Source organism: Manacus candei, unplaced genomic scaffold (genome assembly GCF_025592945.1).
Source record: "Manacus candei isolate 608988 ecotype Guabito, Panama unplaced genomic scaffold, ASM2559294v1 h1tg000268l, whole genome shotgun sequence".
In the NCBI taxonomy this organism is placed as follows: Eukaryota; Metazoa; Chordata; class Aves; order Passeriformes; family Pipridae; genus Manacus; species Manacus candei.
In genome coordinates this window covers 46,584-74,426 of record NW_026138316.1, presented here as the reverse complement: position 1 = coordinate 74,426, position 27,843 = coordinate 46,584, and the positions used below count along the sequence as shown (strand labels likewise).

Sequence of the window (27,843 nt, the reverse complement as noted above, 5' to 3'; positions counted from 1 at the left end):
GTTGCGGCGTCACTTCCGCTTCCGCCCCGCTCGTTGCCCCGGCGGCTCCGCGTGTGAGGAGAGGGGGGAGGGGCGGCGGTTTTGGGGGGATTTTGGGGGTTTTTGGGGGTTTTTGGGGGTTTTTGGGGGGTGGGGGAGGGGCGGGAGGGGCAAGGGGGGGGAGGGGCGGCGTTTTTGGGGGGATTTGGGGCGGTTTTGGGGGGTTTTGGGGGGAGGGGAAAGGGGGGGAGGGGCGGCGGTTTTGGGGCGGTTTGGGGGGTTTTTGGGGGGGTGGGGGAGGGGAAGTGTGGGGGGAGGGGGGGGATGGGGGGTTTTGGGGGTAAAAAATGGGGGTTTTGGGGGCGTTTAAAATTTCAGGAAGGGCCTTGGGGTGAAAACGGGGGATTTTGGGGCAAAACCGGATTATTTTGGGGTAAAAATGGGTTATTTTGGGGTAAAAATGGGTCGTTTTGGGGGTAAAAGTGGCGATTTTTGGGAGCGAGAATTAATTTTGGGGTAGAAACGGGGGGTTTTGGGGCAAAAAGTGGCGATTTGGGGTAAAAATGGTGGTTTTGGGGGGTGAGAATTCAGCGTTTTGGGCAATTTGGGCGTGAAAATTAAAGGGTTTGGGGGAAAAAAAGTCGGTGTTTTGAGGGCGAAATTGAATTTTTTTGGGGTAAAAAATTGGGGTTTTGGGGGGGAAAACGGGTGGGTTTGGGGTCAAAGTGGGGGATTTTGGGGTGAAAATTGAAAAAAATGGTGATTTGGGGGTAAAATGGGTGATTTGGGGGGAAAAATTAAAGGTTTTGGGGTGAAAATTGATGGGTTTGGGGTCAAAGTGGGGGGTTTTGGGGTAAAAATTGACAATTTTTGGGTAAAAATTGATATTTTAGGGTAAAAGTTGACGATTTTGGGGTAAAAATTGATGATTTGGGGGTAAAAATTGATGATTTTTGGGTAAAAATTGATGATTTTTGGGTAAAAATTGATGATTTTGGGATAAAAATTGATATTTTGGGGTAAAAATTGATGATTTTGGGGTAAAAATTGATATTTTGGGGTGAAAATTGACAATTTGGGGTAAAAATGGATATTTTGGGGTGAAAATTGATATTTTGGGGTGAAAATTGATATTTGGGTTGAAAATTGATGTTTTGGGGTAAAAATTGATGATTTTGGGAGTAAAAAAATTGATATTTTGGGGTGAAACTTGATGTTTTGGGGTGAAAATCGATGATTTTGGGGTAAAAATTGATGATTTTTTGGTAAAAATTGATATTTTCGGGTAAAAATCGACGATTTTGGGATAAAAATTGATGATTTTGGTGTAAAAATTGATGGGTTTGGGGTAGGAATGGGTGATTTGGGGGTAAAATGGGTGATTTTGGGATAAAAGTTCATGGATTTGGGGTAAGAATTGGTGGGTTTGAGGGTAAAAATTGAGATTTTTGGGGGTAAAAATTAAAGGTTTTGGGGTAAAAATTGATATTTTGGGGTAAAAATTGATATTTTGGGGTAAAAATTGATTATTTTGGGAGAAAAAAAATTGATATTTTGGGTGATTTTAGGGTAAAAATCGAAGGTTTTGAGATAAAAATTGATATTTTGGGGTAAAAGTTGACAATTTTGGGGGTAAAAATTGATGATTTTTGGGTAAAAATTGATGATTTTGGGATAAAAATTGATATTTTGGGGTAAAAATTGATGATTTTGGGAGTAAAAAAATTGATATTTTGGGGTGAAAATTGATATTTTGGGGTAAAAATTGACAATTTTGGGGTAAAAATCGATGATTTTGGGGTAAAAATTGATATTTTGGGGTAAAAATCAATGTTTTGGGGTAAAAATTGATGTTTTAGGGTAAAAATCAACAATTTGGGGGTAAAAATTGATATTTTGGGGTGAAAATTGATATTTGGGTTGAAAATTGATGTTTTGGGGTAAAAATTGATATTTTGGGGTAAAAATTGATGTTTTGGGGTAAAAATTGACGATTTTGGGGTAAAAATTGATGATTTTTGGGGTAAAAATTGATATTTTCGGGTAAAAATCGACGATTTTGGGGAAAAAATTGATATTTTGGGGTAAAAATTGACAATTTTGGGGTAAAAATCGATGATTTTTAGGTAAAAATTGATGATTTTTGGGTAAAAATTGATATTTTGGGGTAAAAATCGATGATTTTGGGGTAAAAATCGACGATTTTTGGGTAAAAGTTGATATTTTGGGGTGAAAATTGATGATTTTTGAGAAAAAATTGATGATTTTTGGGATAAAAATCGACGATTTTTGGGTAAAAATTGATGATTTTGGGGTAAAAATTGATATTTTGGGGTAAAAATCGATGTTTTTGGGTGAAAATCGATGTTTTGGGGGTAAAAATTGATGATTTTGGGGTAAAAATTGATATTTTGGGGTAAAAATTAACGTTTTAAAGTCGAAATGGGTGATTTTGGGGTAAAAATCGACAGTTTTGGGGTAAAAATTGATATTTTGGTGTAAAAATTGATGTTTTGGGGTAAAAATTGATGATTTTGGGAGTAAAAAAATCGATATTTTGGGTGATTTTAGGGTAAAAATCGATGATTTTGGGGTAAAAATCAACGATTTTTGTGGAAAAATTGATGATTTTTGGGTAAAAATTGATATTTTGGGGTAAAAATCGATATTTTGGGGGTAAAAATGGTTGATTTGGGTGTGTTTTTTTGTCTCCCCTCCCCCCCCAGGTCCGTGGGTGTGACGTCCCCGCCCCTCCCCCGCCATGTCCCGGTTCTTCACCACCGGCTCCGACAGCGAATCCGAGTCCTCGGCCTCGGGGGAGGAGCCAACGGCCAAACCCCAGGGGGGCAACTACAGCAAGTGGGGGAGGGGCCAAAAATGGGGGGGGAGGGGCTAAAAGTAAAGGGGGAGGGGCTAAATGTAAAGGGGGAGGGGTTAAAAGTAAAGGGGGAGGGGCTAAAAGTAAAAGGGGAGGGGTTAAAAGTAAAGGGGGAGGGGCTAAAAGTAAAGGGGAGGGGCTAAAAGTAATGGGGGAGGGGCTAAAGAAACTCCCGGGGGGCAACTACAGTAAGTGGGGGAGGGGTTAATGAATAATGGGGAGGGGCTAAAAGTAAAGGGGAGGGGCTAAAAATAAAGGGGAGGGGCTAAAAGTAAAGGGGGAGGGGGAAATAGTAATGGGGGGGTTAAAAGTAATGGGGAGGGGCTAAAAGTAAAGGGGAGGGGTTAAAAGTAAAGGGGAGGGGCTAAATGTAAAGGGGGAGGGGCTAAAAGTAAAGGGGGAGGGGCTAAAAGTAAAGGGGAGGGGTTAAAAGTAAAGGGGAGGGGGTAAAAGTAAAAAGGGGGAGGGGCTAAAAGTAAAGGGGAGGTGCTAAAAGTAAAAAGGGGGAGGGGCTAAAAGTAAAGGGGAGGGGCTAAAAGTAAAAAGGGGGAGGGTCTAAAAGTAAAGGGGAGGGGCTAAAAGTAAAAAGGGGGAGGGGCTAAAAGTAAAGGGGAGGGGCTAAAAGTAAAAAGGGGGAGGGGCTAAAAGTAAAGGGGAGGGGCTAAAAGTAAAAAGGGGGAGGGGCTAAAAGTAAAGGGGAGGGGCTAAAATGAACCCCAGGGGGGGCAACTACAGCAAGTGGGGGAGGGGCTAATTAATCAGGGGGAGGGGATAATTAATAATGGGGGAGGGGCAAAGACCCTAGAGGGGAGGGGCTAAAATGGGGGGGAGGGGCTAAAATGATGCCCATGGGGGAGGGGCCGAAGTGCAGTGGGAGGGGCTAAAATGGTGGGGGAGGGGCAAGGAAATAAAGGGGGAGGGGCGAAGAAATAAAGGGGGAGGGGCTAAAATGATGCCGTGGGGGAGGGGCCGAAGTGCAGGGGGAGGGGCTAAAATGGTGGGGGAGGGGCGAAGAAATAAAGGGGGAGGGGCAAAGAAATAAAGGGGGAGGGGCAAATGAATAAAGGGGGAGGGGCAACTGCAACGGGGGAGGGGGGAGGGTGAAGGGGTGGGGGAGGGGCGTCTCAGGCCCCGCCCCCACCCCGCCCCTCCCCCCCAGGCCCCTCCTGCTGAGCGAGGATGAGGAGGACACCAAGAGGGTCGTGAGGAGCGCCCGCGACAAGAGGTGGGGGAGGGGCCACACCTGAGGGGGCGTGGCCTCACCTGGGGGTGGGCGTGGCCCGGGTGGGACCCCCCCAGAGATTTGACCCCAAAATTGCTCATTTCTACCCCAAACTCGGGTGTTTATCCTCCAAAAGCAGGTGTTTATCCCCCAAATCATGTGTTTTTCCCCCAAAATCACGTCTTTATCCCCCAAAATCACATCTTTATCCCCCAAAATCACATCTTTATCCCCAAAATCACCTGTTTTTCCCCCAAAATCACGTCTTTATCCCCCAAAATCACGTCTTTATCCCCCAAAATCACGTGCTTTTACCCCAAAATCACATCTTTATCCCCAAAATCACCTGTTTTTACCCCAAAATCAGATGTTTATCCCCCAAAATCAGATGTTTATCCCCCAAAATCACGTGTTTTTACCCCAAAATCACATCTTTATCCCCAAAATCACCCGTTTTTAGCCCAAAATTGGTGAGCCAAGTGAGGGTTTTATGTCCCAGGTGTGACTCCTTAGAGGTTTTAACCCTAAAAATGACCAGTTTGACCCAAAATGAGCATTTTCCACCCCAAAATCAGGTGGTTTTACCCCAAACTCAGGTGTTTTTACCCTAAAATCAGGTGGTTTTACCCTAAAATCACATCTTTATCCCCCAAAATCAGGTTTTTTTACTCTTAAATCCCATTTTTGTCCCCTGAAGTGGGTCATCTACCCCAAAATCAGGTGTTTTTACCCCAAAATTAGGTGTTTTTACCCCAAAATTAGGTGTTTATAACCCAAAATTAGGTGTTTATAACCCAAAATTAGGTGTTTTTACCCCAAAACCAGGCATTTATCCCCCAAAACCAGGTGTTTATCCCCCTAAACCAGGCGTTTATCCCTCAAAATCAGATCTTTATGTCCAGAAATCACATCTTTATGCCCCAAAAGCAAATGTTTTTACCCCAAAACTAGATAGACGTTTATGCCCCAAAATCAGACGTTTTTACCCCAAAACCAGGCTTTGATCCCCCAAAATTGCCCGTTTTTAACTCAAAATCAGACGTTTTATCGTCCCAAACCTGATCTTTATCCCTCAAAAATCACCTGTTTTTTGCACCGAAATTAGATTTTTACCCCCCAAAATTCGGTGTTTTTCCCCCCAAACCAGCTCTTTTTTCCCAAAATCCCCGTTTTTCACCCCAAACTCCCACCCCCAGGTACGAGGAGCTGTCGAACCTGATCCGGTCGATCCGGAACGCGATGAAGATCCGGGACGTGTCCCCAAAATCCCACCTTTATACCCCAAAATCCAGTGTTTTTTACCCCAAAATGAGATGGTTTTACCCCAAAATTAGTTAGATGTTTATCCCCCAAAATCAGATGGTTTTACTCTAAAATTAGAGAGATGTTTATTCCCTAAAATGAGATGTTTTTACCCCAAAATTAGGTAGATTTTTATCCCCTAAATGAGATGATTTTACCCCAAAATTTGATAGATTTTTATCCCCAAAATCAGATGGTTTTACCCCAAAATTTGATAGATTTTTATCCCCAAAATCAGGTGGTTTTACCCCCAAATTAGATAGATTTCTATACCCTAAAATCAGATGGTTTTACTCCAAAACTAGATAGATCTTTATGTCCCAAAATCGGATGGTTTTACCCTAAAATTTGATAGATTTTTATATCCTAAAATCACGTGGTTTTCCCCCAAATTTTGATAGATTTTTATCCCCCAAAATTAGATGTTTTTACCTCAAAATCAGGCGTTTTATCGTCCCAAACCTGATCTTTATCCCTCAAAAATCACCTGTTTTCCCCCCAAAATTAGATCTTTTTTCTCCGAAAACGAGCGTTTTTCCCCCCAAAAGCAGATTTTCCCAAAATTGCTGATTTTTCCCCCAAATTCCCCCCCCCAGGTACGAGGAGCTGTCGAACCTGATCCGGTCGATCCGGAACGCGATGAAGATCCGGGACGTGTCCCGCTGCCTGGAGGAGTTCGAGCTGCTGGGCCGGGCCTGGGCCAAGGCCAAGGGGGTGGTGGACAGGGAGGGCACCCCCAGGTTCTACCTGAGGATCCTCGCCGACCTCGAGGACTACCTCAACGAGGTGGGGCTCACCTGGGGGGTTTGGGGGAATTTTGGGGGGTTTTGGGAAATTTTGGGGGGATTTGGGGCAAAAAAAATGGAATTTTGGAGGGATTTGGGGCGGTTTTGGGTCCAAAAAATGGGATTTATTTGGGTTTATTTGGGTTTATTTGGTCACCTGGACTCGCCTGGATGAGGTGAGGGGCTCACCTGGGCACAGGTGGGGGATTTTGGGAAAATTTGGGGAAATTTTGGGAGGATTTGGGGAAATTTTGGGGGGATTTGGGGCAGTTTTGGGGCATAAAACTCACATTATTTGGCTCTTTTTGGTCACCTGGACTCACCTGGGCAGGTACCTGAGTGAGGGGGGGTCTCACCTGTAGGTCCAGAGTGTCACCTGGGGAGATTTTGGGTGGTTTGGGGGGATTTTGGGGGGATTTGAGGGGATTTTGGGGGAATTTTGGGGGGATTTGAGGGGATTTTGGGGGTGTTGGGGTGGACAGGGAGGGCACCCCCAGGTTCTACCTGAGGATCCTCGCCGACCTCGAGGACTACCTCAACGAGGTGGGGCTCACCTGGGGGGAATTTGGGAAAATTTGGGGGGATTTGGGGAATTTTGAGGGGATTTTGGGGGGATTTGAGGGGGTTTGGGGGGGGTTTGGGGGGATTTAGGGCAAAAAAAATGGGATTATTTGGGTTTATTTGGTCATTTTGAGTCACCTGGGCACTCACCTGAGTGCACTTGTGGGTCCAGGGTCTCACCTGTAGGTCCAAGGTGTCACCTGGGGGGATTTTGGGGGGTTTTGGGAAATTTTGGGGGGATTTTGGGGGGATTTGGGGGGATTTAGGGCAAAAAAAATGGGATTTATTTGGGTTTATTTGGTCATTTTGAGTCACCTGGGCACTCACCTGAGTGCACTTGTGGGTCCAGGGTCTCACCTGTAGGTCCAAGGTGTCACCTGGGGGGATTTTGGGGGGTTTTGGGAAATTTTGGGAGGATTTTAGGGGGATTTGGGGGGATTTAGGGCAAAAAAAATGGGATTTATTTGAGTTTATTTGGTCATTTTGGGTCACCTGTGTCCTCACCTGAGTGGAGTTGTAGGTCCAGGGTCTCACCTGTAGGTCCAGGGTCTCACCTGGAGAGATTTTGGGTGGTTTAGGGGGATTTGGGGGGATTTTGGGGGATTTTGGGGAAAAAAAATGGGATTATTTGAGTTTATTTGGTTGTATTTGGTCACCTGGACTCACCTGTGCACTCACCTGGATGAGGTGGGAAACACCTGGGGGGGTTTGGGGGGATTTGGGAAAATTTGGGAAATTTTGGGGGATTTTGGGGGGATTTGAGGGGATTTAGGGCAAAAAAAATGGGATTTATTTGGGTTTATTTGGTCATTTTGGGTCACCTGTGTCCTCACCTGAGTGGAGTTGTAGGTCCAGGGTCTCACCTGGGGGGATTTTGGGGGGATTTGGGAAAATTTGGGGGGATTTGGGGAATTTTGGGGGGGATTTGGGGGGATTTAGGGCAAAAAAAATGGGATTTATTTGAGTTTATTTGGGTTTATTACGTCACCTGGACTCACCTGTGCACTCACCTGGATGAGGTGGGAAACACCTGGGGGGGTTTGGGGGATTTTGGGGAATTTTGGGGGGATTTGGGGGGATTTAGGGCAAAAAAAATGGGATTTATTTGGGATTATTTGGGTTTATTTGGTCACCTGGACTCACCTGGGCAGGTACCTGAGCGAGGTGGGAAACACCTGGGGGGGTTTGGGGGGATTTGGGGGGATTTTGGGGGGATTTGGGGCAAAAAAAATGGAATTTTGGAGGGATTTGAGGGGGTTTTGGGTCCAAAAAATGGGATTTATTTGGGTTTATTTGGTCATTTTGAGTCACCTGGGCAGGTACCTGAACAAGGTGGGAAACACCTGGGGGGGTTTGGGGGATTTTGGGGAATTTTGGGAAGTTTTGGGGGATTTTGGGGGGATTTGAGGGGATTTAGGGCAAAAAAAATGGGATTATTTGAGTTTATTTGGTCATTTTGAGTCACCTGTGCTCACCTGGACTCACCTGGGCAGGTACCTGAGCGAGGTGGGGCTCACCTGGGGGGAATTTGGGAAAATTTGGGGGATTTTGGGGAAATTTTGGGGGGATTTGGGGCAAAAAAAATGTAATTTTGGAGGGATTTGGGGCAGTTTTGGGTCCAAAAAATGGGATTTATTTGAGTTTATTTGGGTTTATTTGGTCACCTGGACTCGCCTGGGCAGGTACCTGAACGAGGTGGGAAACACCTGGGGGGGTTTGGGGGATTTTGGGGGGTTTTGGGAAATTTTGGTGGGATTTGGGGCAAAAAAAATGAAATTTTGGGGGATTTTGGGTCCAAAAAATGGGATTTATTTGGGTTTATTTGGGTTTATTTGGTCACCTGGACTCGCCTGGATGAGGTGAGGGGCTCACCTGGGCACAGGTGGGGGATTTTGGGAAAATTTGGGGAAATTTTGGGAGGATTTGGGGAAATTTTGGGAGGATTTGGGGAAATTTTGGGGGGATTTGGGGAAATTTTGGGAGGATTTGGGGAAATTTTGGGGGGATTTGGGGCAATTTTGGGGGGATTTGGGGAAATTTTGGGAGGATTTGGGGAAATTTTGGGGGGATTTGGGGCAATTTTGGGGGGATTTGGGGCAGTTTTGGGGCATAAAACTCACATTATTTGGCTCTTTTTGGTCCCCTGGACTCACCTGGGCAGGTACCTGGTTCAAAAATGTGTTAAAAAGGCATTAAAATAGGAAAAAAATGGGTTAAAAGGGTAAAATAATGGACCATTTTAATCCAATTTTTGGTCATTTTAATCCAATTTTTGGTCATTTTAATCCAATTTTGGTCATTTTAATCCATTTTTTGGTCATTTTAATCCATTTTTTGGTCATTTTAATCCATTTTTTGGTCATTTTAACCCATTTTTTGGTCATTTTAACCCATTTTTGAACCATTTTAATCCATTTTTTGGTCATTTTAATCCTATTTTTGGTCATTTTAACCCATTTTTTGGTCATTTTAATCCATTTTTTGCCCGTTTTAACCCATTTTTCACCATTATAATCCATTTTTTCACCGTTTTAATCCATTTTTTTACCACTTTAACCCATTTTTGAGCCGTTTTATTCCATTTAAATCAATTTTTAGGTGCTTTTAATCCACTTTTTGGTCATTTTAACCCATTTTTAGGTGCTTTTAACCCATTTTTTGGTCATTTTAATCCATTTTTTGACCCTTTTAACTCATTTTTTCACCGTTTTAACCCATTTTTTACCATTATAATCCATTTTTTCACTGTTTTAACTAATTTTTTCACTGTTTTAATCCATTTTTTTATGATTTAAATCCATTTTTGAGCCACTTTAATCCATTTAAATCAATTTTTAGGTGCTTTTAATCCACTTTTTGGTCATTTTAACCCATTTTTTGGTCATTTTAACCCATTTTTGAACCATTTTAACCCATTTTTTGGTCATTTTAATCCATTTTTTGCCCGTTTTAACTCATTTTTTCACCGTTTTAACCCATTTTTTCACCGTTTTACCCCATTTTTTCTCCGTTTTACCCCATTTTTTCACCGTTTTAACCCATTTTTCACCATTATAATCCATTTTTTCACTGTTTTAATCCATTTTTTTATGATTTAAATCCATTTTTGAGCCACTTTAATCCATTTAAATCGATTTTTGGGTGCTTTTAACCCATTTTTTGGTCATTTTAATCCATTTTTTGGTCATTTTACCCCATTTTTGAACCATTTTAATCCATTTTTTGGTCATTTTAATCCATTTTTTGGTCATTTTAATCCATTTTTTGCCCCTTTTACCCCATTTTTTCACCATTTTACCCCATTTTTTCACCGTTTTAACCCATTTTTCACCATTATAATCCATTTTTTCACTGTTTTAATCCATTTTTTTATGATTTAAATCCATTTTTGAGCCACTTTTACCAATTTAAATGGATTTTTTGGTGCTTTTAATCCATTTTTTGGTCATTTTTACCCATTTTTGAACCATTTTAATCCATTTTTGGTCATTTTAACCCATTTTTAGGTGCTTTTAATCCGATTTTTGGTCATTTTAATCCATTTTTTTATGATTTAAATCCACTTTTTTACCACTTTAACCCATTTTTGAGCCGTTTTATTCCATTTAAATCAATTTTTAGGTGCTTTTAATCCATTTTTTGGTCATTTTACCCCATTTTTTCACCGTTTTAACCCATTTTTTACCATTATAATCCATTTTTTCACCATTTTAATCCATTTTTTCACCATTTTAATCCATTTTTTTACCATTTTAACCCATTTTTGAGCCGTTTTATTCCATTTAAATCAATTTTTAGGTGCTTTTAATCCACTTTTCGGTCATTTTAATCCATTTTTTGACCCTTTTAACTAATTTTTTCACTGTTTTAATCAATTTTTTTATGATTTAAATCCATTTTTGAGCCACTTTAATCCATTTAAATCAATTTTTAGGTGCTTTTAATCCACTTTTTGGTCATTTTACCCCATTTTTTCACCGTTTTAACTCATTTTTTGGTCATTTTAATCCACTTTTTGGTCATTTTAACCCATTTTTTGGTCATTTTAACCCATTTTTGAACCATTTTAACCCATTTTTTGGTCATTTTAATCCATTTTTTGCCCGTTTTAACTCATTTTTTCACCGTTTTAACCCATTTTTTCACTGTTTTAACTCATTTTCCACCATTTTAACCCATTTTTCAGCATTATAATCTATTTTTTCAGTGTTTTAATACATTTTTTTATGATTTAAATCCATTTTTGAGCCACTTTAATCCATTTAAATCAATTTTTAGGTGCTTTTAATCCACTTTTTGGTCATTTTAATCCGTTTTTTGGTCATTTTAACCCATTTTTTGGTCATTTTAATCCATTTTTTGGTCATTTTAATCCACTTTTTGGTCATTTTAATCCATTTTTTGCCCCTTTTACCCCATTTTTTCACCATTTTAACCCATTTTTCACCGTTTTAACCCATTTTTCACCATTTTAACCCATTTTTTCACTGTTTTAATCCATTTTTTTATGATTTAAATCCATTTTTGAGCCACTTTAATCCATTTAAATCCATTTTTTGGTCATTTTAATCCATTTTTTACCCATTTTAACCCATTTTTTGATCATTTTAACCCATTTTTTCACCGTTTTAATTCATTTTTTCACCGTTTTAACTCATTTTTTCACCATTTTACCCCATTTTTTCACCATTATAATCCATTTTTTCACTGTTTTAATCCATTTTTTTTACCACTTTAACCCATTTTTGAGCCGTTTTATTCCATTTAAATCAATTTTTAGGTGCTTTTAATCCATTTTTTGGTCATTTTACCCCATTTTTTCACCGTTTTAATTCATTTTTTCACCGTTTTAACCCATTTTTTCACCATTTTACCCCATTTTTTCACCGTTTTAACCCATTTTTCACCATTATAATCCATTTTTTCACTGTTTTAATCTATTTTTTTATGATTTAAATCCACTTTTGAACCCTTTTATTCAATTTAAATGGATTTTTAGGTGCTTTTAATCCATTTTTTGGTCATTTTAACCCATTTTTTGGTCATTTTAACCCATTTTTTGGTCATTTTAATCCATTTTTTGGTCATTTTAACCCATTTTTGAACCATTTTAATCCATTTTTTGGTCATTTTAATCCATTTTTTCACCGTTTTAACTCATTTTTTCACCGTTTTAACCCATTTTTTCACCGTTTTAACCCATTTTTTCACCATTTTAACCCATTTTTTCACTGTTTTAACCCATTTTTCACCGTTATAATCCATTTTTTCACTGTTTTAATCCATTTTTTTATGATTTAAATCCATTTTTGAGCCACTTTAATCCATTTAAATCCATTTTTGGGTGCTTTTAACCCATTTTTTGGTCATTTTAATCCATTTTTTGGTCATTTTAATCCATTTTTTGGTCATTTTAATCCACTTTTTGGTCATTTTAACCCATTTTTGAACCATTTTAATCCACTTTTTGGTCATTTTAATCCACTTTTTGGTCATTTTAACCCATTTTTTGCCAGTTTTAACCCATTTTTTTGCCTGTTTTAACTCATTTTTTCACCGTTTTACCCCATTTTTTCACCGTGTTACCCATTTTTTGCCTGTTTTCATTCATTTTTTCACCGTTTTAACTCATTTTTTCACCGTTTTAACTCATTTTTTGGTCATTTTAACTCATTTTTTCACCGTTTTAACTCATTTTTTCACCGTTTTACCCCATTTTTTCACCGTTTTAACCCATTTTTTGCCAGTTTTAACCCATTTTTTGCCTGTTTTAACTCATTTTTTCACCGTTTTACCCCATTTTTTCACCGTTTTAACTCATTTTTTCACCGTTTTAACCCATTTTTTCACCGTTTTAACTCATTTTTTTACCGTTTTACCCCATTTTTTCACCGTTTTAACTCATTTTTTGGTCGTTTTAACTCATTTTTTCAACGTTTTACCCCATTTTTTCACCGTTTTAACTCATTTTTTGGTCATTTTAACTCATTTTTTCACCGTTTTAATTCATTTTTTCACCGTTTTACCCCATTTTTTCACCGTTTTAACCCATTTTTTGCCTGTTTTAACCCATTTTTTGCCTGTTTTAATTCATTTTTTCACCGTTTTACCCCATTTTTTCACCGTTTTACCCCATTTTTTCACCGTTTTAACCCGTTTTTTGCTGTTTTTGCCCCGTTTTTCAGCTGTGGGAGGACAAGGAGGGCAAGAAGAAGATGAACAAGAACAACGCCAAGGCCCTGAGCTCCCTCCGGCAGAAGCTCAGGAAGTACAACCGCGACTACGAGGGGCAGATCGCGGCCTACAGACAGGTAACAGGGGATTTAAATTGAATTAAATTAAATTAAATTAAATTAAAATTAATTGAAGGGGGTTTATTTGGGGTCAAATGGGGGTTAAGTGGGGTTTAAATGGGATTTAAATTAAATTAAATGGGATTTAAATTGAATTAAATGGGATTTAAATGGATTTAAATTAAATTAAATGGGATTTAAATTAAATTAAATGGGATTTAAATTAAATTAAATGGGATTTAAATTGAATTAGATGGGATTTAAATGGGATTTAAATTAAATTAAATGGGATTTAAATGGATTTAAATTAAATTAAATGGGATTTAAATTAAATTAAATGGGATTTAAATTAAATTAAATGGGATTTAAATTAAATTAAATGGGATTTATTGGGGTTAAATGGGATTTAATTGGGTATTTATTGGGGTTAAATGGGGGTTAAATGGGTATTTATTGAGGCTAAATGGGGATTAAATTGGATTTAAATTAAATTAAATGGGATTTAAATTGAATTAAATGGGATTTAAATTAAATTAAAGGGGATTTAAATTAAATTAAATGGGATTTATTGGGGTTAAATGGGGGCAGATCGCGGCCTACAGACAGGTAAAAGGGGGTTTAAATTAAATTAAATTAAATTAAATTAAATTAAAATTAATTGAAGGGGGTTTATTTGGGGTTAAATGGGGGTTAAATGGGATTTTATGGGTATTTATTTGGGTTAAATGGGATTTAAGTGGGATTTAAATTAAATTAAATGGGATTTAAATTAAATTAGATGGGATTTAAATTAAATTAAATGGGATTTAAATTAAATTAAATGGGATTTATTGGGTATTTATTGGGGTTAAATGGGGATTTAATGGGGATTTAATGGGATTTAAATGGGATTTAATGGGGTTAAATGGGATTTAAAGGGGGTTAAATGGGGATTTAAATGGGATTTAAATTAAATTAAATGGGATTTAAATTAAATTAAATGGGATTTAAATTAAATTAAATGGGATTTATTGGGGTTAAATGGGGGCAGATTGCGGCCTACAGACAGGTAAAGGGGGTTAAATTAAATTGAATTGAATTAAATTAAATTAAATTAAATTAAATTAAAGGGGGTTTATTGGGGTTAAATGGCATTTAAATGGGATTTAAATTAAATTAAATGGGATTTATTGGGTATTTATTGGGGTTAAATGGCATTTAAATGGGGTTTAAATGGGATTTAAATTAAATTAAATGGGATTTAAATTAAATTAAATGGGATTTATTGGGGTTAAATGGGGGTTAAATGGCATTTAAATGGGATTTAATGGGGTTAAATGGGATTTAAACAGGATTTATTTGGGTTAAATGGTATTTAAATGGGATTTAATGGATATTTATTGGGGTTAAATGGGATTTAAATGGGATTTAAGTGGGATTTAAATTAAATTAAGTGGTATTTATTGGGGTTAAATGGGGGCAGATCGCGGCCTACAGACAGGTAAAAGGGGATTTAAATTAAATTAAATTAAATTAAATTAAATTAAAATTAATTAAAGGGGGTTTATTTGGGGTTAAATGGGGGTTAAGTGGGATTTAAATTAAATTAAATGGGATTTATTGGGTATTTATTGGGGTTAAATGGCATTTAAATGGGGTTTAAATGGGATTTAAATTAAATTAAATGGGATTTAAATTAAATTAAATGGGATTTATTGGGGTTAAATGGGATTTAAATGGGATTTAAATTTAATTAAATGGGATTTAAATTAAATTAAATGGGATTTATTGGGTATTTATTGGGGTTAAATGGGGATTTAATGGGGATTTAAATGGGATTTAAATTAAATTAAATGGGATTTAAATTAAATTAAATGGGATTTAAATTGAATTAAATGGGATTTAAATTAAATTAGATGGGATTTAAATTAAATTAAATGGGTATTTATTGGGGTTAAATGGGGGCAGATCGCGGCCTACAGACAGGTAAAGGGAATTTAAATTAAATTAAATTAAATTAAATTAAATTAAAGGGGGGTTATTGGGGTTAAATGGGGGTTAAATGGGATTTAAATGGGTATTTATTGGGGTTAAATGTGATTAAATTGGGATTTATAGGGGTTAAATGGGATTTAAATGGGATTTAAATTAAATTAAATGGAAATTAAATTAAATGGGATTTATTGGGGTTTATTGGGGTTAAATGGAATTAAATGGGATTTATTTGGGTTAAATTGGGATTTTTTGGGGTTAAATTGGGATTTATTAGGATTTATTGGGGTTAAATTGGGATTTATTGGGATTTATTGGGGTTAAATTGGGATTTTTTGGGATTTTTTGGGGTTAAATTGGGATTTTTTGGGATTTATTGGGATTTATTTGGGTTAAATTGGGATTTAAATGGGATTTAATGGAATTTAAAGGGGGTTAAATGGGATTTTTTGGGGTTAAATGGAATTAAATGGGATTTATTTGGGTTAAATTGGGATTTATTGGGATTTATTGGTATTTATTGGGGTTAAATTGGGTTTTTTTGGGGTTAAATTGGGATTTATTGGTATTTATTGGGATTTATTGGGGTTAAATTGGGATTTATTTGGGTTAAATTGGTATTAAATGTGATTTTTTGGGGTTAAATTGGGATTTTTTGGGATTTATTGGGTTTAAATTGGGATTTAAATGGGATTTAATGGAATTAAATGGGATTTATTGGGGTTAAATTGGGATTTATTGGGGTTAAATTGGGGTTTATTGGGGTTAAATTGGGATTTTTTGGGGTTAAATTGGGATTTTTTGGGGTTAAATTGGGATTTTTTGGGGTTAAATTGGGGTTTATTGGGGTTAAATTGGTATTAAATGTGATTTATTTGGTTTAATGGAATTAAATGGGATTTTTTGGGGTTAAATTGGGATTTTTTGGGGTTAAATTGGGATTTTTTGGGGTTAAATTGGGGATTTTTGTCCCCCCCTTCCCCAGAACCCGGAGCAGTCGGACGAGGACGAGGAGAAGAGTCGGAGGGACTCGGAAGGTTTGGGGTCATTTTGGGGCATTTTGGGGCATTTTGGGGAGTTTGGGGTCATTTTGGGGTTTTTTGGGGTCACTTTGGGTTTTTTTGGGGTCATTTTGGGGTTATTTTGGGGTTTTTTTTGGGGTCATTTTTGGGTTTTTTTGGAGGGTTTTGGGTTATTTTTGGGGGCGGTTTTGGGTTATTTTTGGGTTTTTTTGGGGTCATTTTGGGGTTTTTTGGGGCATTTTGGGGATTTTTGGGTCATTTTGGGTTTTTTGGGTTGTTTTGGGGTTTTTTTTGGGATTTTGGGTCATTTTGGGGTTTTTTTGGGGTCATTTTGGGGATTTTTGGGTCATTTTGGGGGTTTTGGGTTATTTTGGGGTTTTTTTGGGATTTTGGGTTATTTTGGTTTTTTTTGGGGTCATTTTGGGGTTTTTTTGGGGTCATTTTGGGGTTTTTTGGGTCATTTTGGGGATTTTTGGGTCATTTTGGGTTTTTTGGGTTATTTTGGGGTTTTTTTTGGGGTCATTTGGGGTTATTTTGGGGATTTTGGGTTATTTTGGGGTTTTTTTGGGGTCATTTTGGGGGGTTTTGGGTTATTTTTGGGTTTTTTTGGAGTCATTTTGGGGTCATTTTGGGGTTATTTTGGGTTATTTTGGGGTTTTTTTGGGGTCATTTTGGGGTTTTTTGGGTCATTTTGGGGATTTTTGGGTCATTTTGGGGGTTTTGGGTTGTTTTGGGGTTTTTTTGGGATTTTGGGTTATTTTGGGTTTTTTTGGGGTCATTTTTGGGGTTTTTTGGGGTCATTTTGGGGTTTTTTTTGGGGTCATTTTGGGTTTTTTTTGGGGCATTTTGGGGTTTTTTTTGGGTCATTTTGGGGATTTTTGGGTTATTTTGGGGATTTTGGGTCATTTTGGGGTTTTTTGGGGTAATTTTGGGGTTTTTTTGGGTTATTTTTGGGTTTTTTTGGGGTCATTTTGGGGTTTTTTTGGGGTCATTTTGGGGTTTTTTGGGGTCATTTTGGGGTTTTTTTGGGGTCATTTTGGGGTTTTTTGGGGTCATTTTGGGGTTTTTTTGGGGTCATTTTGGGGTTTTTTGGGGTCATTTTGGGGTTTTTTTGGGGTCATTTTGGGGTTTTTTTGGGGTCATTTTGGGGTTTTTTTGGGGTCATTTTGGGGGGTTTTGGGGTCATTTTGGGGGGTTTTGGGTTATTTTTGGGTTTTTTTGGAGTCATTTTGGGGTCATTTTGGGGTTATTTTGGGTTATTTTGGGTTATTTTGGGGTTTTTTGGGGTCATTTTGGGGTTTTTTGGGGTAATTTTGGGGTTTTTTTGGGTTATTTTTGGGTTTTTTTGGGGTCATTTTGGGGTTTTTTTGGGGCCATTTTGGGGTTTTTTTGGGGTCATTTTGGGGGTTTTTTGGGTCATTTTGGGGTTTTTTTGGGTCATTTTGGGGATTTTTGGGTTATTTTGGGGGTTTTTTTGGGGTCATTTTGGGGTTATTTTGGGGGGTTTTGGGTTATTTTTGGGGGCGGTTTTGGGTTATTTTTGGGGTTTTTTGGGGTCATTTTGGGGTTTTTTGGGGGGTTTTTTGGGGTCCTTTTGGGGGATTTTGGGTTGTTTTGGGGATTTTGGGTTATTTGGGGTTTCTTTGGGGTCATTTTGGGGTTTTTTTGAGTCATTTTGGGGTTTTTTGGGGGTCGTTTTGGGGGGTTATTTTGGGTTATTTTTGGAGGCAGTTTTGGGTTATTTTGGGGTTTTTTTGGGGTCATTTTGGGGTTTTTTGGGGGTCATTTTTGGGGGGTTTTGGGTTATTTTGGGGGTTTTGGGTTATTTTGGGTTTTTTTTGGGGTCATTTTGGGGTTATTTTGGGGGGTTTTGGGTTATTTTTGGGGGCGGTTTTGGGTTATTTTTGGGGTTTTTTGGGGTCATTTTGGGGTTTTTTGGGGGGTTTTTTGGGGTCCTTTTGGGGGATTTTGGGTTGTTTTGGGGATTTTGGGTTATTTGGGGTTTCTTTGGGGTCATTTTGGGGTTTTTTTGGGTCATTTTGGGGTTTTTTGGGGGTCGTTTTGGGGGGTTATTTTGGGTTATTTTTGGAGGCAGTTTTGGGTTATTTTGGGGTTTTTTTGGGGTCATTTTGGGGTTTTTTGGGGGTCATTTTTGGGGGGTTTTGGGTTATTTTGGGGGTTTTGGGTTATTTTTGGGTTTTTTGGGGGTCATTTTGGGGTTTTTTGGGGTCATTTTGGGGATTTTTGGGTTATTTTGGGGATTTTGGGTTATTTTGGGTTTTTTTTGGGGTCATTTTGGGGGTTTTTGGGTTATTTTGGGGGTTTTTTGGGTCATTTTGGGGATTTTGGGTTATTTTGGGGATTTTGGGTCATTTTGGGGGTTTTTTTAGGTCATTTTGGGGGGATTTTGGGTTATTTTGGGGGTTTTTTTGGGGTCATTTTGGGGTTTTTTTTGGGTTATTTTGGGTTATTTCGGGTTATTTTGGGGTTTTTTTGGGGTCATTTTGGGGTTTTTTGGGGCATTTTTGGCATTTTGGGTTATTTTGGGGATTTTGGGTTATTTTGGGGCTTTTTTGGGGTCATTTTTGGGGTTTTTTGGGTCATTTTGTGGGTTTTGAGTTGTTTTTTGGGGTCGTTTTGGGGTTTCTGGGGCTCATTTTGGGGGGTTTTGGGGCCATTTTGAGGGGTTTTGGGTCATTTTGGGGTCATTTTGGGTGATTTCGGGGTCTCTGAGGTCATTTTGGGGGGTTCTGAGGTGGTTTTGGGGTCTTTTTGGGGGGTTTTGGGGCCATTTTGAGGTGGTTTTGGGGTCATTTTTTAGGTTTTGGGCTCATTTTGGGGGGTTTTGGGGCCATTTTGAGGGGTTTTGGGCTCATTTTGGGGGGTTTTGGGTCATTTTGGGTGATTTCGGGGTCTCTGAGGTCATTTTGGGGGGTTCTGAGGTGGTTTTGGGGTCATTTTGGGGGGTTTTGGGCTCATTTTGGGGGGTTTTGGGCTCATTTTGGGGGGTTTTGGGTCATTTTGGGTGATTTCGGGGTCTCTGAGGTAATTTTGGGGGATTCTGAGGTGGTTTTGGGGTCATTTTGGGGGGTTTTGGGCTCATTTTGGGGGGTTTTGGGGCCATTTTGAGGGGTTTTGGGGTCATTTTGGGGTCATTTTGGGTGATTTCGGGGTCTCTGAGGTAATTTTGGGGGGTTCTGAGGTGGTTTTGGGGTCATTTTGGGGGGTTTGGGGCTCATTTTGGGGGGTTTTGGGGCCATTTTTTAGGTTCTGCCTCCTCGTCGGGGGCCGAGGACGAGCCCGGAACGTTCCTGAAGCGCCGAGACCGCGACGAGCCCCGGGGCAGGTTCAAGGTGGGGGATTTTGGGGGGGCCTGGGGAGGTTTTGGGGGGTCCCTAAAAAATTTTGGGGTCTTTTGGGGGGTTCTTGGGGGCCCTTGGGGTGTTTGGGGGTTTTTTGGGTTTTTTTGGGGGGGGGGTTGAGGGTTTTTTTGAGGGGTTTTTGAGGGGTTTTTGGGGAGTTTCGGGGGTCCTGGGGGGGTTTGGGGGGGTCCCTAAAAAATTTTGGGGTCTTTTGGGGGGTTCTTGGGGGTCCTTGGGGTGTTTGGGGTTTTTTGGGGGGGCTCTGGGGGTTCTTTTGAGGGGGTTTTGGGGGATTTTTGGGGAGTTTTGGGGGATCTTTGAGGGGTTTTTGGGGGGGTTTGGGGGGTCCCTAAAAAATTTTGGGGTCTTTTGGGGGGTCTGAGGAGTTTTTTGAGGGTTTTTTTGAGGAGTTTTGGGGGGTTTCTGTGGGATTTTGAGGGGGTTTTGGGGGATTTTTGGGGAGGTTTGGGGAGGTTTTGGGGCTTTGGGGGGTCTCTGAGGGGGTTTGGGGGGTCCTGGGGGGGTTTGGGGGGTCCCTAAAAAATTTTGGGGTCTTTTGGGGGGTCTGAGGGGTTTTTTGAGGGTTTTTTTTGGGGGGATCCCTGGGAATTTTGGGGGGGTCCTGGGGGTCCCTGTGGGGCTGCCCCATAAGTGGGATGTGTGGGGCAGGAGGAGGCCTCGGAGTCAGGGTGGGAGTGGGGTGAGGACTGGGGTGGTCCCTGGGAATTTTCGGGGGTCCCTGGGAATTTTGGGGGGGTTCTGGGGGGTCCCTGTGGGGCTGCCCCCTAAGTGGGACGTGTGGGGCAGGAGGAGGCTTCGGAGTCAGGGTGGGAGTGGGGTGAGGACTGGGGGGGTCCCTGGGAATTTTGGGGGGTCCCTGGGAATTTTGGGGGGTCCTGGGGGTCCCTGTGGGGCTGCCCCCTAAGTGGGATGTGTGGGGCAGGAGGAGGCTTCGGAGTCAGGGTGGGAGTGGGGTGAGGACTGGGGGGGTCCCTGGGAATTTTCGGGGGTCCCTGGGAATTTTGGGGGGGTTCTGGGGGGTCCCTGTGGGGCTGCCCCATAAGTGAGATCCGTGGGGCAGGAGGAGGCCTCGGAGTCAGGGTGGGAGTGGGGTGAGGACTGGGGTGGTCCCTGGGAATTTTGGGGGATTTTTTGGGGGATCCCTGGGAATTTTGGGGGGTTCTGGGGGTCCCTGTGGGGCTGCCCCCTAAGTGGGACGTGTGGGGCAGGAGGAGGCTTCGGAGTCAGGGTGGGAGTGGGGTGAGGACTGGGGGGGTCCCTGGGAATTTTGGGGGGTCCCTGGGAATTTTGGGGGGGTTCTGGGGGGTCCCTGTGGGGCTGCCCCATAAGTGAGATCCGTGGGGCAGGAGGAGGCCTCGGAGTCAGGGTTGGAGTGGGGTGAGGACTGGGGTGGACCCTGGGAATTTTGGGGGGGTTCCAGGGGGTCCCTGTGGGGCTGCCCCCTAAGTGAGATCTGTGGGGCAGGAGGAGGACTCGGCCTCGGAGTCGGAGTCGGACGAGGATTGGGGCGACGACTCGTCGGAGTCGGACTCGGAGTCGGACGAGGACGACGGAAAATTCACCTCCCTGGCCTCCAAATTCCTCAAAAAGTGCGGGAAGGGGGGAGGTGTGGGGCGGGATGGATCTATGGGGCAGATCCAGGGGATCTGGAGGATTTCTGGGGCAGGAAGGATCCCAGATCTGTGGGTCAGGATGGGATTTATGGGGCGGGATCTGTGGGACGAGGTGGGATCTATGGGGCAGATCCATGGGGTTTTTGGGATCTGTGGGGCAGATCCGTGGGATCTGTGGGGCAGGAATGACCCTGGATCTATGGGGCAGGGACGAGGAGCGCCGTGGCGTGGAGTGGTGACTGTGGGGCAGGATGGGATCTGTGGGGCAGGATCTATGGGGCAGGATAGGATTTTTGGGATCTATGGGGCAGATCCATGGGATCTATGGGGCAGGATGGGATCTGTGGGGCAGATCCAGGGGATTTTTGGGATCTATGGGGCAGGGCTGATCTATGGGGTGCCCCCCAGGGACGAGGAGCGCCGTGGGGCGGAGCGGCGCCGCGAGGAGAAGGCGAAGAAGAAGCTGGAGCGGGAGGGGATCTGTGGGGCAGGATGGGATCTATGGGGCGGGATGAAATCTATGGGACAGGATCTGTGGGATCTATGGGTCAGGATGGATCCATGGAGCAGGATGTGTGGGTCACAGGATCTGTGGGGCAGGGTGGGATCTATGGGGCAGATCTAGGGGATCTATGGGTCAGGATGGATCTCTGGGGCAGGGCTGATCTATGGGGTACCCCCCAGGGACGAGGAGTGCCGTGGGGCCGAGCAGTGGCTGTGGGTCAGGATGAGATCTATGGGGCAGGATGGGATCTGTGGGATCTATGGGGCAGGATGTGTGGGTCACAGATCTATGGGGTGCCCCACAGGGACGAGGAGCGCCGTGGGGCGGAGCAGGGGCTGTGGGTCAGGATGAGATCTATGGGGCAGGATGGGATTTGTGGGGCAGATCCAGGGGATCTATGGGTCAGGATCTATAGGTCACAGGATCTATGGGGCAGAATGGATCTGTGGGGCAGGGCTGATCTGTGGGATCTATGGGGCTGCCCCCCAGGGACGAGGAGCGCCGTGGGGCGGAGCGGCGCCGCGAGGAGAAGGCGAAGAAGAAGCTGGAGCGGAAGAGCCGCCGCGAGGAGGAGGAGGAGGAGGAGGAAGGGGGCGAGTGGGAGAAGGTCAAGTGCGGAGTCCCCCTCGTCAAGGTGGGGGGCTGGACCCACATGTGGGGCCGGGGGGGGGGCTTCGCTGTGGGGCTCAGCCCCATAAGTGGGGTTTGGGGGTTCAATCTGTGGGGCTGAGACCCATAAGTGGGGGTTTTGGGGGGTTTTGGGGGTCTCAGCCCCACAAGTGGGGTCTGGGGATCTTTTCTATGGGGCTGAGCCCCATAAGTGGGGTTTTGGGGGAGGTTTGGGGGGTCTCAGCCCCATAAGTGGGGATTTTGGGGAGGTTTTGGGGGGTTTTGGGGGTCTCAGCCCCATAAGTGGGGTTTTGGGTGATTCTATGGGGCTGAGCCCCCCAAGTGGGTTTGGGGGTTCAATCTGTGGGGCTGAGCCCCATAAGTGGGGATTTTGGGAAGGTTTGAGGGGTTTTGGGAGTCTCAGCCCCACAAGTGGGGTCTGGGGGTCTTTTCTATGGGGCTCAGACCCACATGTGGGGCCTGGGGGGGCTTCGCTGTGGGGCTCAGCCCCATAAGTGGGGTTTGGGGGCGATTCTGTGGGGCTGAGACCCATAAGTGGGGGTTTTGGGGGGTTTTGGGGGACTCAGCCCCATAAGTGGGGTTTGGGGGCGATTCTGTGGGGCTGAGCCCCATAAGTGGGGATTTTGGGAAGGTTTGAGGGGTTTTGGAGCGTTTTGGGGGTCTCAGCCCCACAAGTGGAGCCTGGGGATCTTTTCTATGGGTCTCAGCCCCATAAGTGGGGTTTGGGGGCGATTCTGTGGGGCTGAGCCCCATAAGTGGGGATTTTGGGGAGGTTTGGGGGGTTTTGGGGGTCTCAGCCCCATAAGTGGGGTTTGGGGGTTCAATCTGTGGGGCTGAGCCCCATAAGGGGATTTTGGGGAGGTTTGGGGGGGTTTTGGGGGTCTCAGCCCCATAAGTGGGGTCTGGGGGCTTTTCTATGGGGCTCAGCCCCATAAGTGGGGTTTGGGGGGTCTCAGCCCCTGATTTTGGGGTAAAAATTCTGATTTTGGGGTGAAAAATCCTAATTTTGGGGTGAAAAAAGTGATTTTTTCGGTGAAAAAAGTGATTTTTGAGGTGAAAAATACTAATTTTGGGGTTAAAAATGCTGATTTTAGAGTGAAAAAAGTGATTTTTGGGGTGAAAAATCCTAATTTTGGGGTGAAAAGGCTGATTTTTGGGGTAAAACCCACTGATTTTGGGGTGAAAAATCCTAATTTTGGGGTGAAAAAGCTGATTTGGGGGTGAAAAATGTTGATTTTGGGGTGATTTTGGGTGATTTTGGGGTGATTTTGGGGTGATTTTGGGTGCTTTTGGCAGGAGAAGCCGAAGATGTTCGCGAAGGGCACCGAGATCACCGTGGGGTTGGTGGTGAAGAAACTCAACGAGATCCTTCAGGCCCGGGGGAAAAAGGGAACCGACAGGTGGGTTTGGGGGGAAAAAACGGGGTTTTGGGCAAAAAGGGGGTTGGGGGGAAAAATGGGGATTTTTGGGGGAAAAATCCTACAAAAAATTGGGGGAAAATGGGATTTTTGGGGGGAAAAATCCCTAAAAAATTAAGGGAAAAAATGGGATTTTTGGGGAAAAAATTGGGATTTTTGGGGGAAAAAATCCTCAAAAAATTAAGAGAAAAAATGGGATTTTTGGGGGAAAAAAATGGGATTTTTGGGGGGAAAAAGGGGGATTTTTTGGGGGAAAAATGGGGATTTTTGGGGGATTTTAGGGGAAAAAATCCTCCAAAAATTAAGGGAAAAAATGGGATTTTTGGGGGGAAAAATGGGGATTTTTGGGGGGAAAATGGATTTTTTTGGGGGGAAAAATCCCCCAAAAATTTGGGGAAAAATGGGATTTTTGGGGGAAAAATCCCTAAAAAATTAAGGGAAAAAATGGGATTTTTGGGGGAAAAAAATGGGATTTTTGGGGGGAAAAATGGGGATTTTTGAGGGAAAAAATGGGGATTTTTGGGGGGAAAATGGGGATTTTTGGGGGGAAAATTGGGATTTTTTGGGGGAAAAATCCCCCAAAAATTAAGGGAAAAATGGGATTTTTTGGGGGAAAAATGGGATTTTTGGGGAGAAAAAATCCCTAAAAATATGGAAAAAAATGGGATTTTTGGGGGGAAAAATGGGATTTTTTGGGGGGAAAAATGGGGATTTTTTGGGGGGAAAATGGGGATTTTTGGGGGGAGAAAATGGGATTTTTGGGGGGAAAAAATCCTCCAAAAATTAAGGGAAAAAATGGGATTTTTGGGGGAAAAAAATGGGATTTTTGAGGGGAAAATGGATTTTTTTGGGGGGAAAAATCCCCCAAAAATTTGGGGAAAAATGGGATTTTTTGGGGGAAAAATCCTCCAAAAATTAAGGGAAAAAATGGGATTTTTGGGGGAAAAAAATGGGATTTTGGGGGGAAAAGTCCTCAAAAAATTAAGAGAAAAAATGGGATTTTTGGGGGAAAAAAATGGGATTTTTTGGGGGGAAAAAATCCCTAAAAATATGGGAAAAAATGGGATTTTTGGGGAAAAAATTGGGATTTTGGGGGGAAAAAATTGGGATTTTTTGGGGGGAAAATGGGGATTTTTGGGGGGAGAAAATGGGATTTTTGGGGGGAAAAAATCCTCCAAAAATTAAGGGAAAAAATGGGATTTTTGGGGGAAAAAAATGGGATTTTTGAGGGGGGGGAAATGGGATTTTTTGGGGAAAAAAAGGGGTTTTTTGGGGGGAAAAAATGGGATTTTTGGGGGGGAAAAAATGGGATTTTTGGGGGGAAAAATGGGGATTTTTTGGGTAAAAAAATGGGATTTTTTGGGGGAAAATGGGGGTTTTTGGGGTGAAAAATTGGGATTTTGGGGGGAAAAAATTGGGATTTTTTGGGGGGAAAATGGGGATTTTTGGGGGGAAAAAAATGGGATTTTTGGGGTAAAAAAAGGCCAATTTTGGGGGTTTTTGGGGTCAAAAAGTCCGATTTTGGGGTGAAAAAAGCTGATTTTGGGGTGGAAAAGGCCAATTTTGGTGGGTTTTGGGGTCAAAAACTTGAATTTTGGGGGTTTTGGGGGGTCAAAAAGGCCAATCTTGGGGGGTTTTGGGGTCAAAAAGTCCAATTTTGGGGTGAAAAAGGCCGATTTTGGGGGTTTTTGGGGTCACAAACTCCGATTTGGGGGTGAAAAAGGCTGATTTTGGGGCATTTTTGGGTCAGAAAAGGCTAATTTTGGGGGTTTTTGGGGTCGAAAAGGCCAATTTTGGTGGTTTTTGGGGTCGAAGAGTCCGATTTTGGGGTGAAAAAGGCCAATTTTGGGGTTGAAAAGACCAATTTTGGGGTGGAAAAAGCAGATTTTGGGGTGAAAAAGGCCGATATTGGGGTGAAAAAAGCTGATTTTGGGGTGTTTTGGGGGTCAAAAATGCCAATTTTGGGACTTTTTGGGGTCAAAAAGGCCAGTTTTTGGGTTTTGGGGGGTCACAAAGCCCGATTTTGGGGTGAAAAAGGCCGGTTTTGGGGCTTTTTGGGGTCGAAGAGTCCGATTTTGGGGTGAAAAAGGCGGATTTTGGGGCATTTTTGGGTCAGAAAAGGCTAATTTTGGGGGGTTTTGGGGTGAAAGAGCCCAATTTCGGGGCAAAAAAGGCCAATTTTGGGGCATTTTTGGGTCAGAAAAGGCTAATTTTGGGGGTTTTTGGGGTCGAAGAGTCTGATTTTGGGGTGAAAAAGTCCAATTTTGGGGTGAAAAAGGCAGATTTTGGGGGTTTTTGGGGTCAAAAAGTCCAATTTTGGGGGTTTTTGGGGTCACAAAGCCCGATTTTGGGGCAAAAAAGGCCGATTTTGGGGGTTTTTGGGGTCGAAGAGTCCGATTTTGGGGTGAAAAAGGCGGATTTTGGGGGCTTTGGGGGTCGAAAAGTCCCATTTTGGGGGTTTTGGGGGTGAAAAAAGCTGATTTTGGGGGTTTTTGGGGTCATAAGGCCCAATTTTGGGGTGAAAAAGGCTGATTTTGGGCCATTTTTGGGTCAGAAAAGGCTAATTTTGGTGGGTTTTGCGGTGAAAAAGTCCAATTTTGGGGGTTTTTGGGGTCACAAAGGCCGATTTTGGGGGTTTTTGGGGTCACAAAGCCCGATTTCGGGGCGAAAAAGGCGGGTTTTGGTGGTTTTGTGGCCCCCCAGGGCGGCCCAGATCGAGCTGCTGCAGCACCTGGTGTCGGTGGCCCACGAGCACAACCTGGGGGTGCCCCTGGAGCTGAAGATCAAATTCAACATCGTGGCCTCGCTCTACGACTACAACCCCAACCTGGCCGCCTACATGAAGGTAAAGGGGATTTATTGGGGGTTAAAGGGGGTTAAAGGGGATTTAATTGGGATTTAATGGGGGTTAAAGGGGGTTAAATGGGGAATAAATGGGATTTAAATGGGATTTAATTGGGATTTAATGGGGGTTAAAGGGGGTTAAATGGGATTTATTGGGGTTTTTAGGGGGTTAAACGGGAATTAAATGGGATTTATTGGGGGTTAAAGGGGGTTAAATGGGGAATAAATGGATTTAAATGGGATTTAATTGGGATTTAATGGGGGTTAAAGAGGGTTAAATGGGGGATAAATGGGATTTAATTGGGTTTTGAGGGGGATAAATGGAGAATAAATGGGATTTAATGGGGATTAAAGGGGGTTAAATGGGATTTATTGGGGTTTTTAGGGGGTTAAACGGGAATTAAATGGGATTTATTTGGGTTTTAAGGGGGTTAAATGGGGGTTAAATGGGGAATAAATGGATTCAAATGGGATTTAATTGAGATTTAATGGGGGTTAAAGGGGGTTAAATGGGGAATAAATGGGATTTAATGGGGGATAAAGGGGGTTAAATGGGGAATAAATGGGATTTAATGGGGGATAAAGGGGGGTTAATGGGGGTTAAATGGGATTTAATGGGGTTTAAATGGGTATTAAATGGGGTTTAATTGGGTTTTAAGGAGGATAAATGGGATTTAATAGGGGATTAAATGGAGAATAAATGGGATTTATTGGGGTTAAAGGGGATTTAAATGGGATTTAATTGAGATTTAATGGGGGTTAAAGGGGGTTAAATGGAGAATAAATGGGATTTAATGGGGATTAAAGGGGGTTAAAGGGGGTTAAATGAGATTTATTGGGGTTTTTAGGGGGTTAAACGGGAATTAAATGGGATTTGTTTGGGTTTTAAGGGGGTTAAATGGGGGTTAAAGGGGGTTAAATGGGGAATAAATGGGATTTATTGGGGTTTGGAGGGGGGTAAATGGGGATTTAAATGGGATTTAATTGGGTTTTAAGGAGGATAAATGGGATTTAATGGGGGGTTAAATGGGATTTAAATGGGATTTAATTGGGTTTTAAGGGGGTTAGATGGGGATTAAATGGGGAATAAATGGGATTTAATTGGGTTTTGAGGGGGTTAAATGGGGGCTAAAGGGGGTTAAATGGGGAAAAAATGGAATTTATTTGAGTTTTGAGGGGAGTAAATGGGGGATAAATGGGATTTATTGAGTTTTAAGGGGGTTAAATGGGGAATAAATGGGATTTATTTGAGTTTTGAGGAGAGTAAATGGGGGATAAATGGGATTTAATTGGGTTTTAAGGGGGTTAAATGGGGAATAAATGGGATTTATTTGGGTTTTTAGGGGTTAAATGGGGAATAAAGGGGGTTTAGTGGGGTTTGGAGGGGGTTAAAGGGGATTTAAATGGGATTTAATTGAGATTTAAAGGGGGTTAAAT

The 27,843-nt window shown here is 42.2% G+C and overlaps 1 protein-coding gene across 1 annotated transcript in view; it reads left to right on the top strand.

Moving 5' to 3' along the window:
• The first annotated feature begins 7 nt into the window (after nucleotides 1–7).
• LOC127464758 (eukaryotic translation initiation factor 3 subunit C-like) overlaps nucleotides 8–27,843 on the top strand; it is a 49,946-nt gene continuing 22,110 nt past the window's right edge. Inside the window, exons 1-11 of the mRNA XM_051775242.1 lie at nucleotides 8–53; nucleotides 2,706–2,838; nucleotides 4,017–4,082; nucleotides 5,978–6,167; nucleotides 12,913–13,038; nucleotides 15,977–16,028; nucleotides 19,281–19,366; nucleotides 20,861–20,985; nucleotides 22,004–22,148; nucleotides 23,441–23,544; nucleotides 26,266–26,407. Of these exons, the coding sequence (XP_051631202.1) occupies nucleotides 2,741–2,838; nucleotides 4,017–4,082; nucleotides 5,978–6,167; nucleotides 12,913–13,038; nucleotides 15,977–16,028; nucleotides 19,281–19,366; nucleotides 20,861–20,985; nucleotides 22,004–22,148; nucleotides 23,441–23,544; nucleotides 26,266–26,407 (1,134 nt within the window). The 5' untranslated portion in view covers nucleotides 8–53; nucleotides 2,706–2,740. The remainder of the gene's footprint in view (nucleotides 54–2,705; nucleotides 2,839–4,016; nucleotides 4,083–5,977; nucleotides 6,168–12,912; nucleotides 13,039–15,976; nucleotides 16,029–19,280; nucleotides 19,367–20,860; nucleotides 20,986–22,003; nucleotides 22,149–23,440; nucleotides 23,545–26,265; nucleotides 26,408–27,843) is intronic.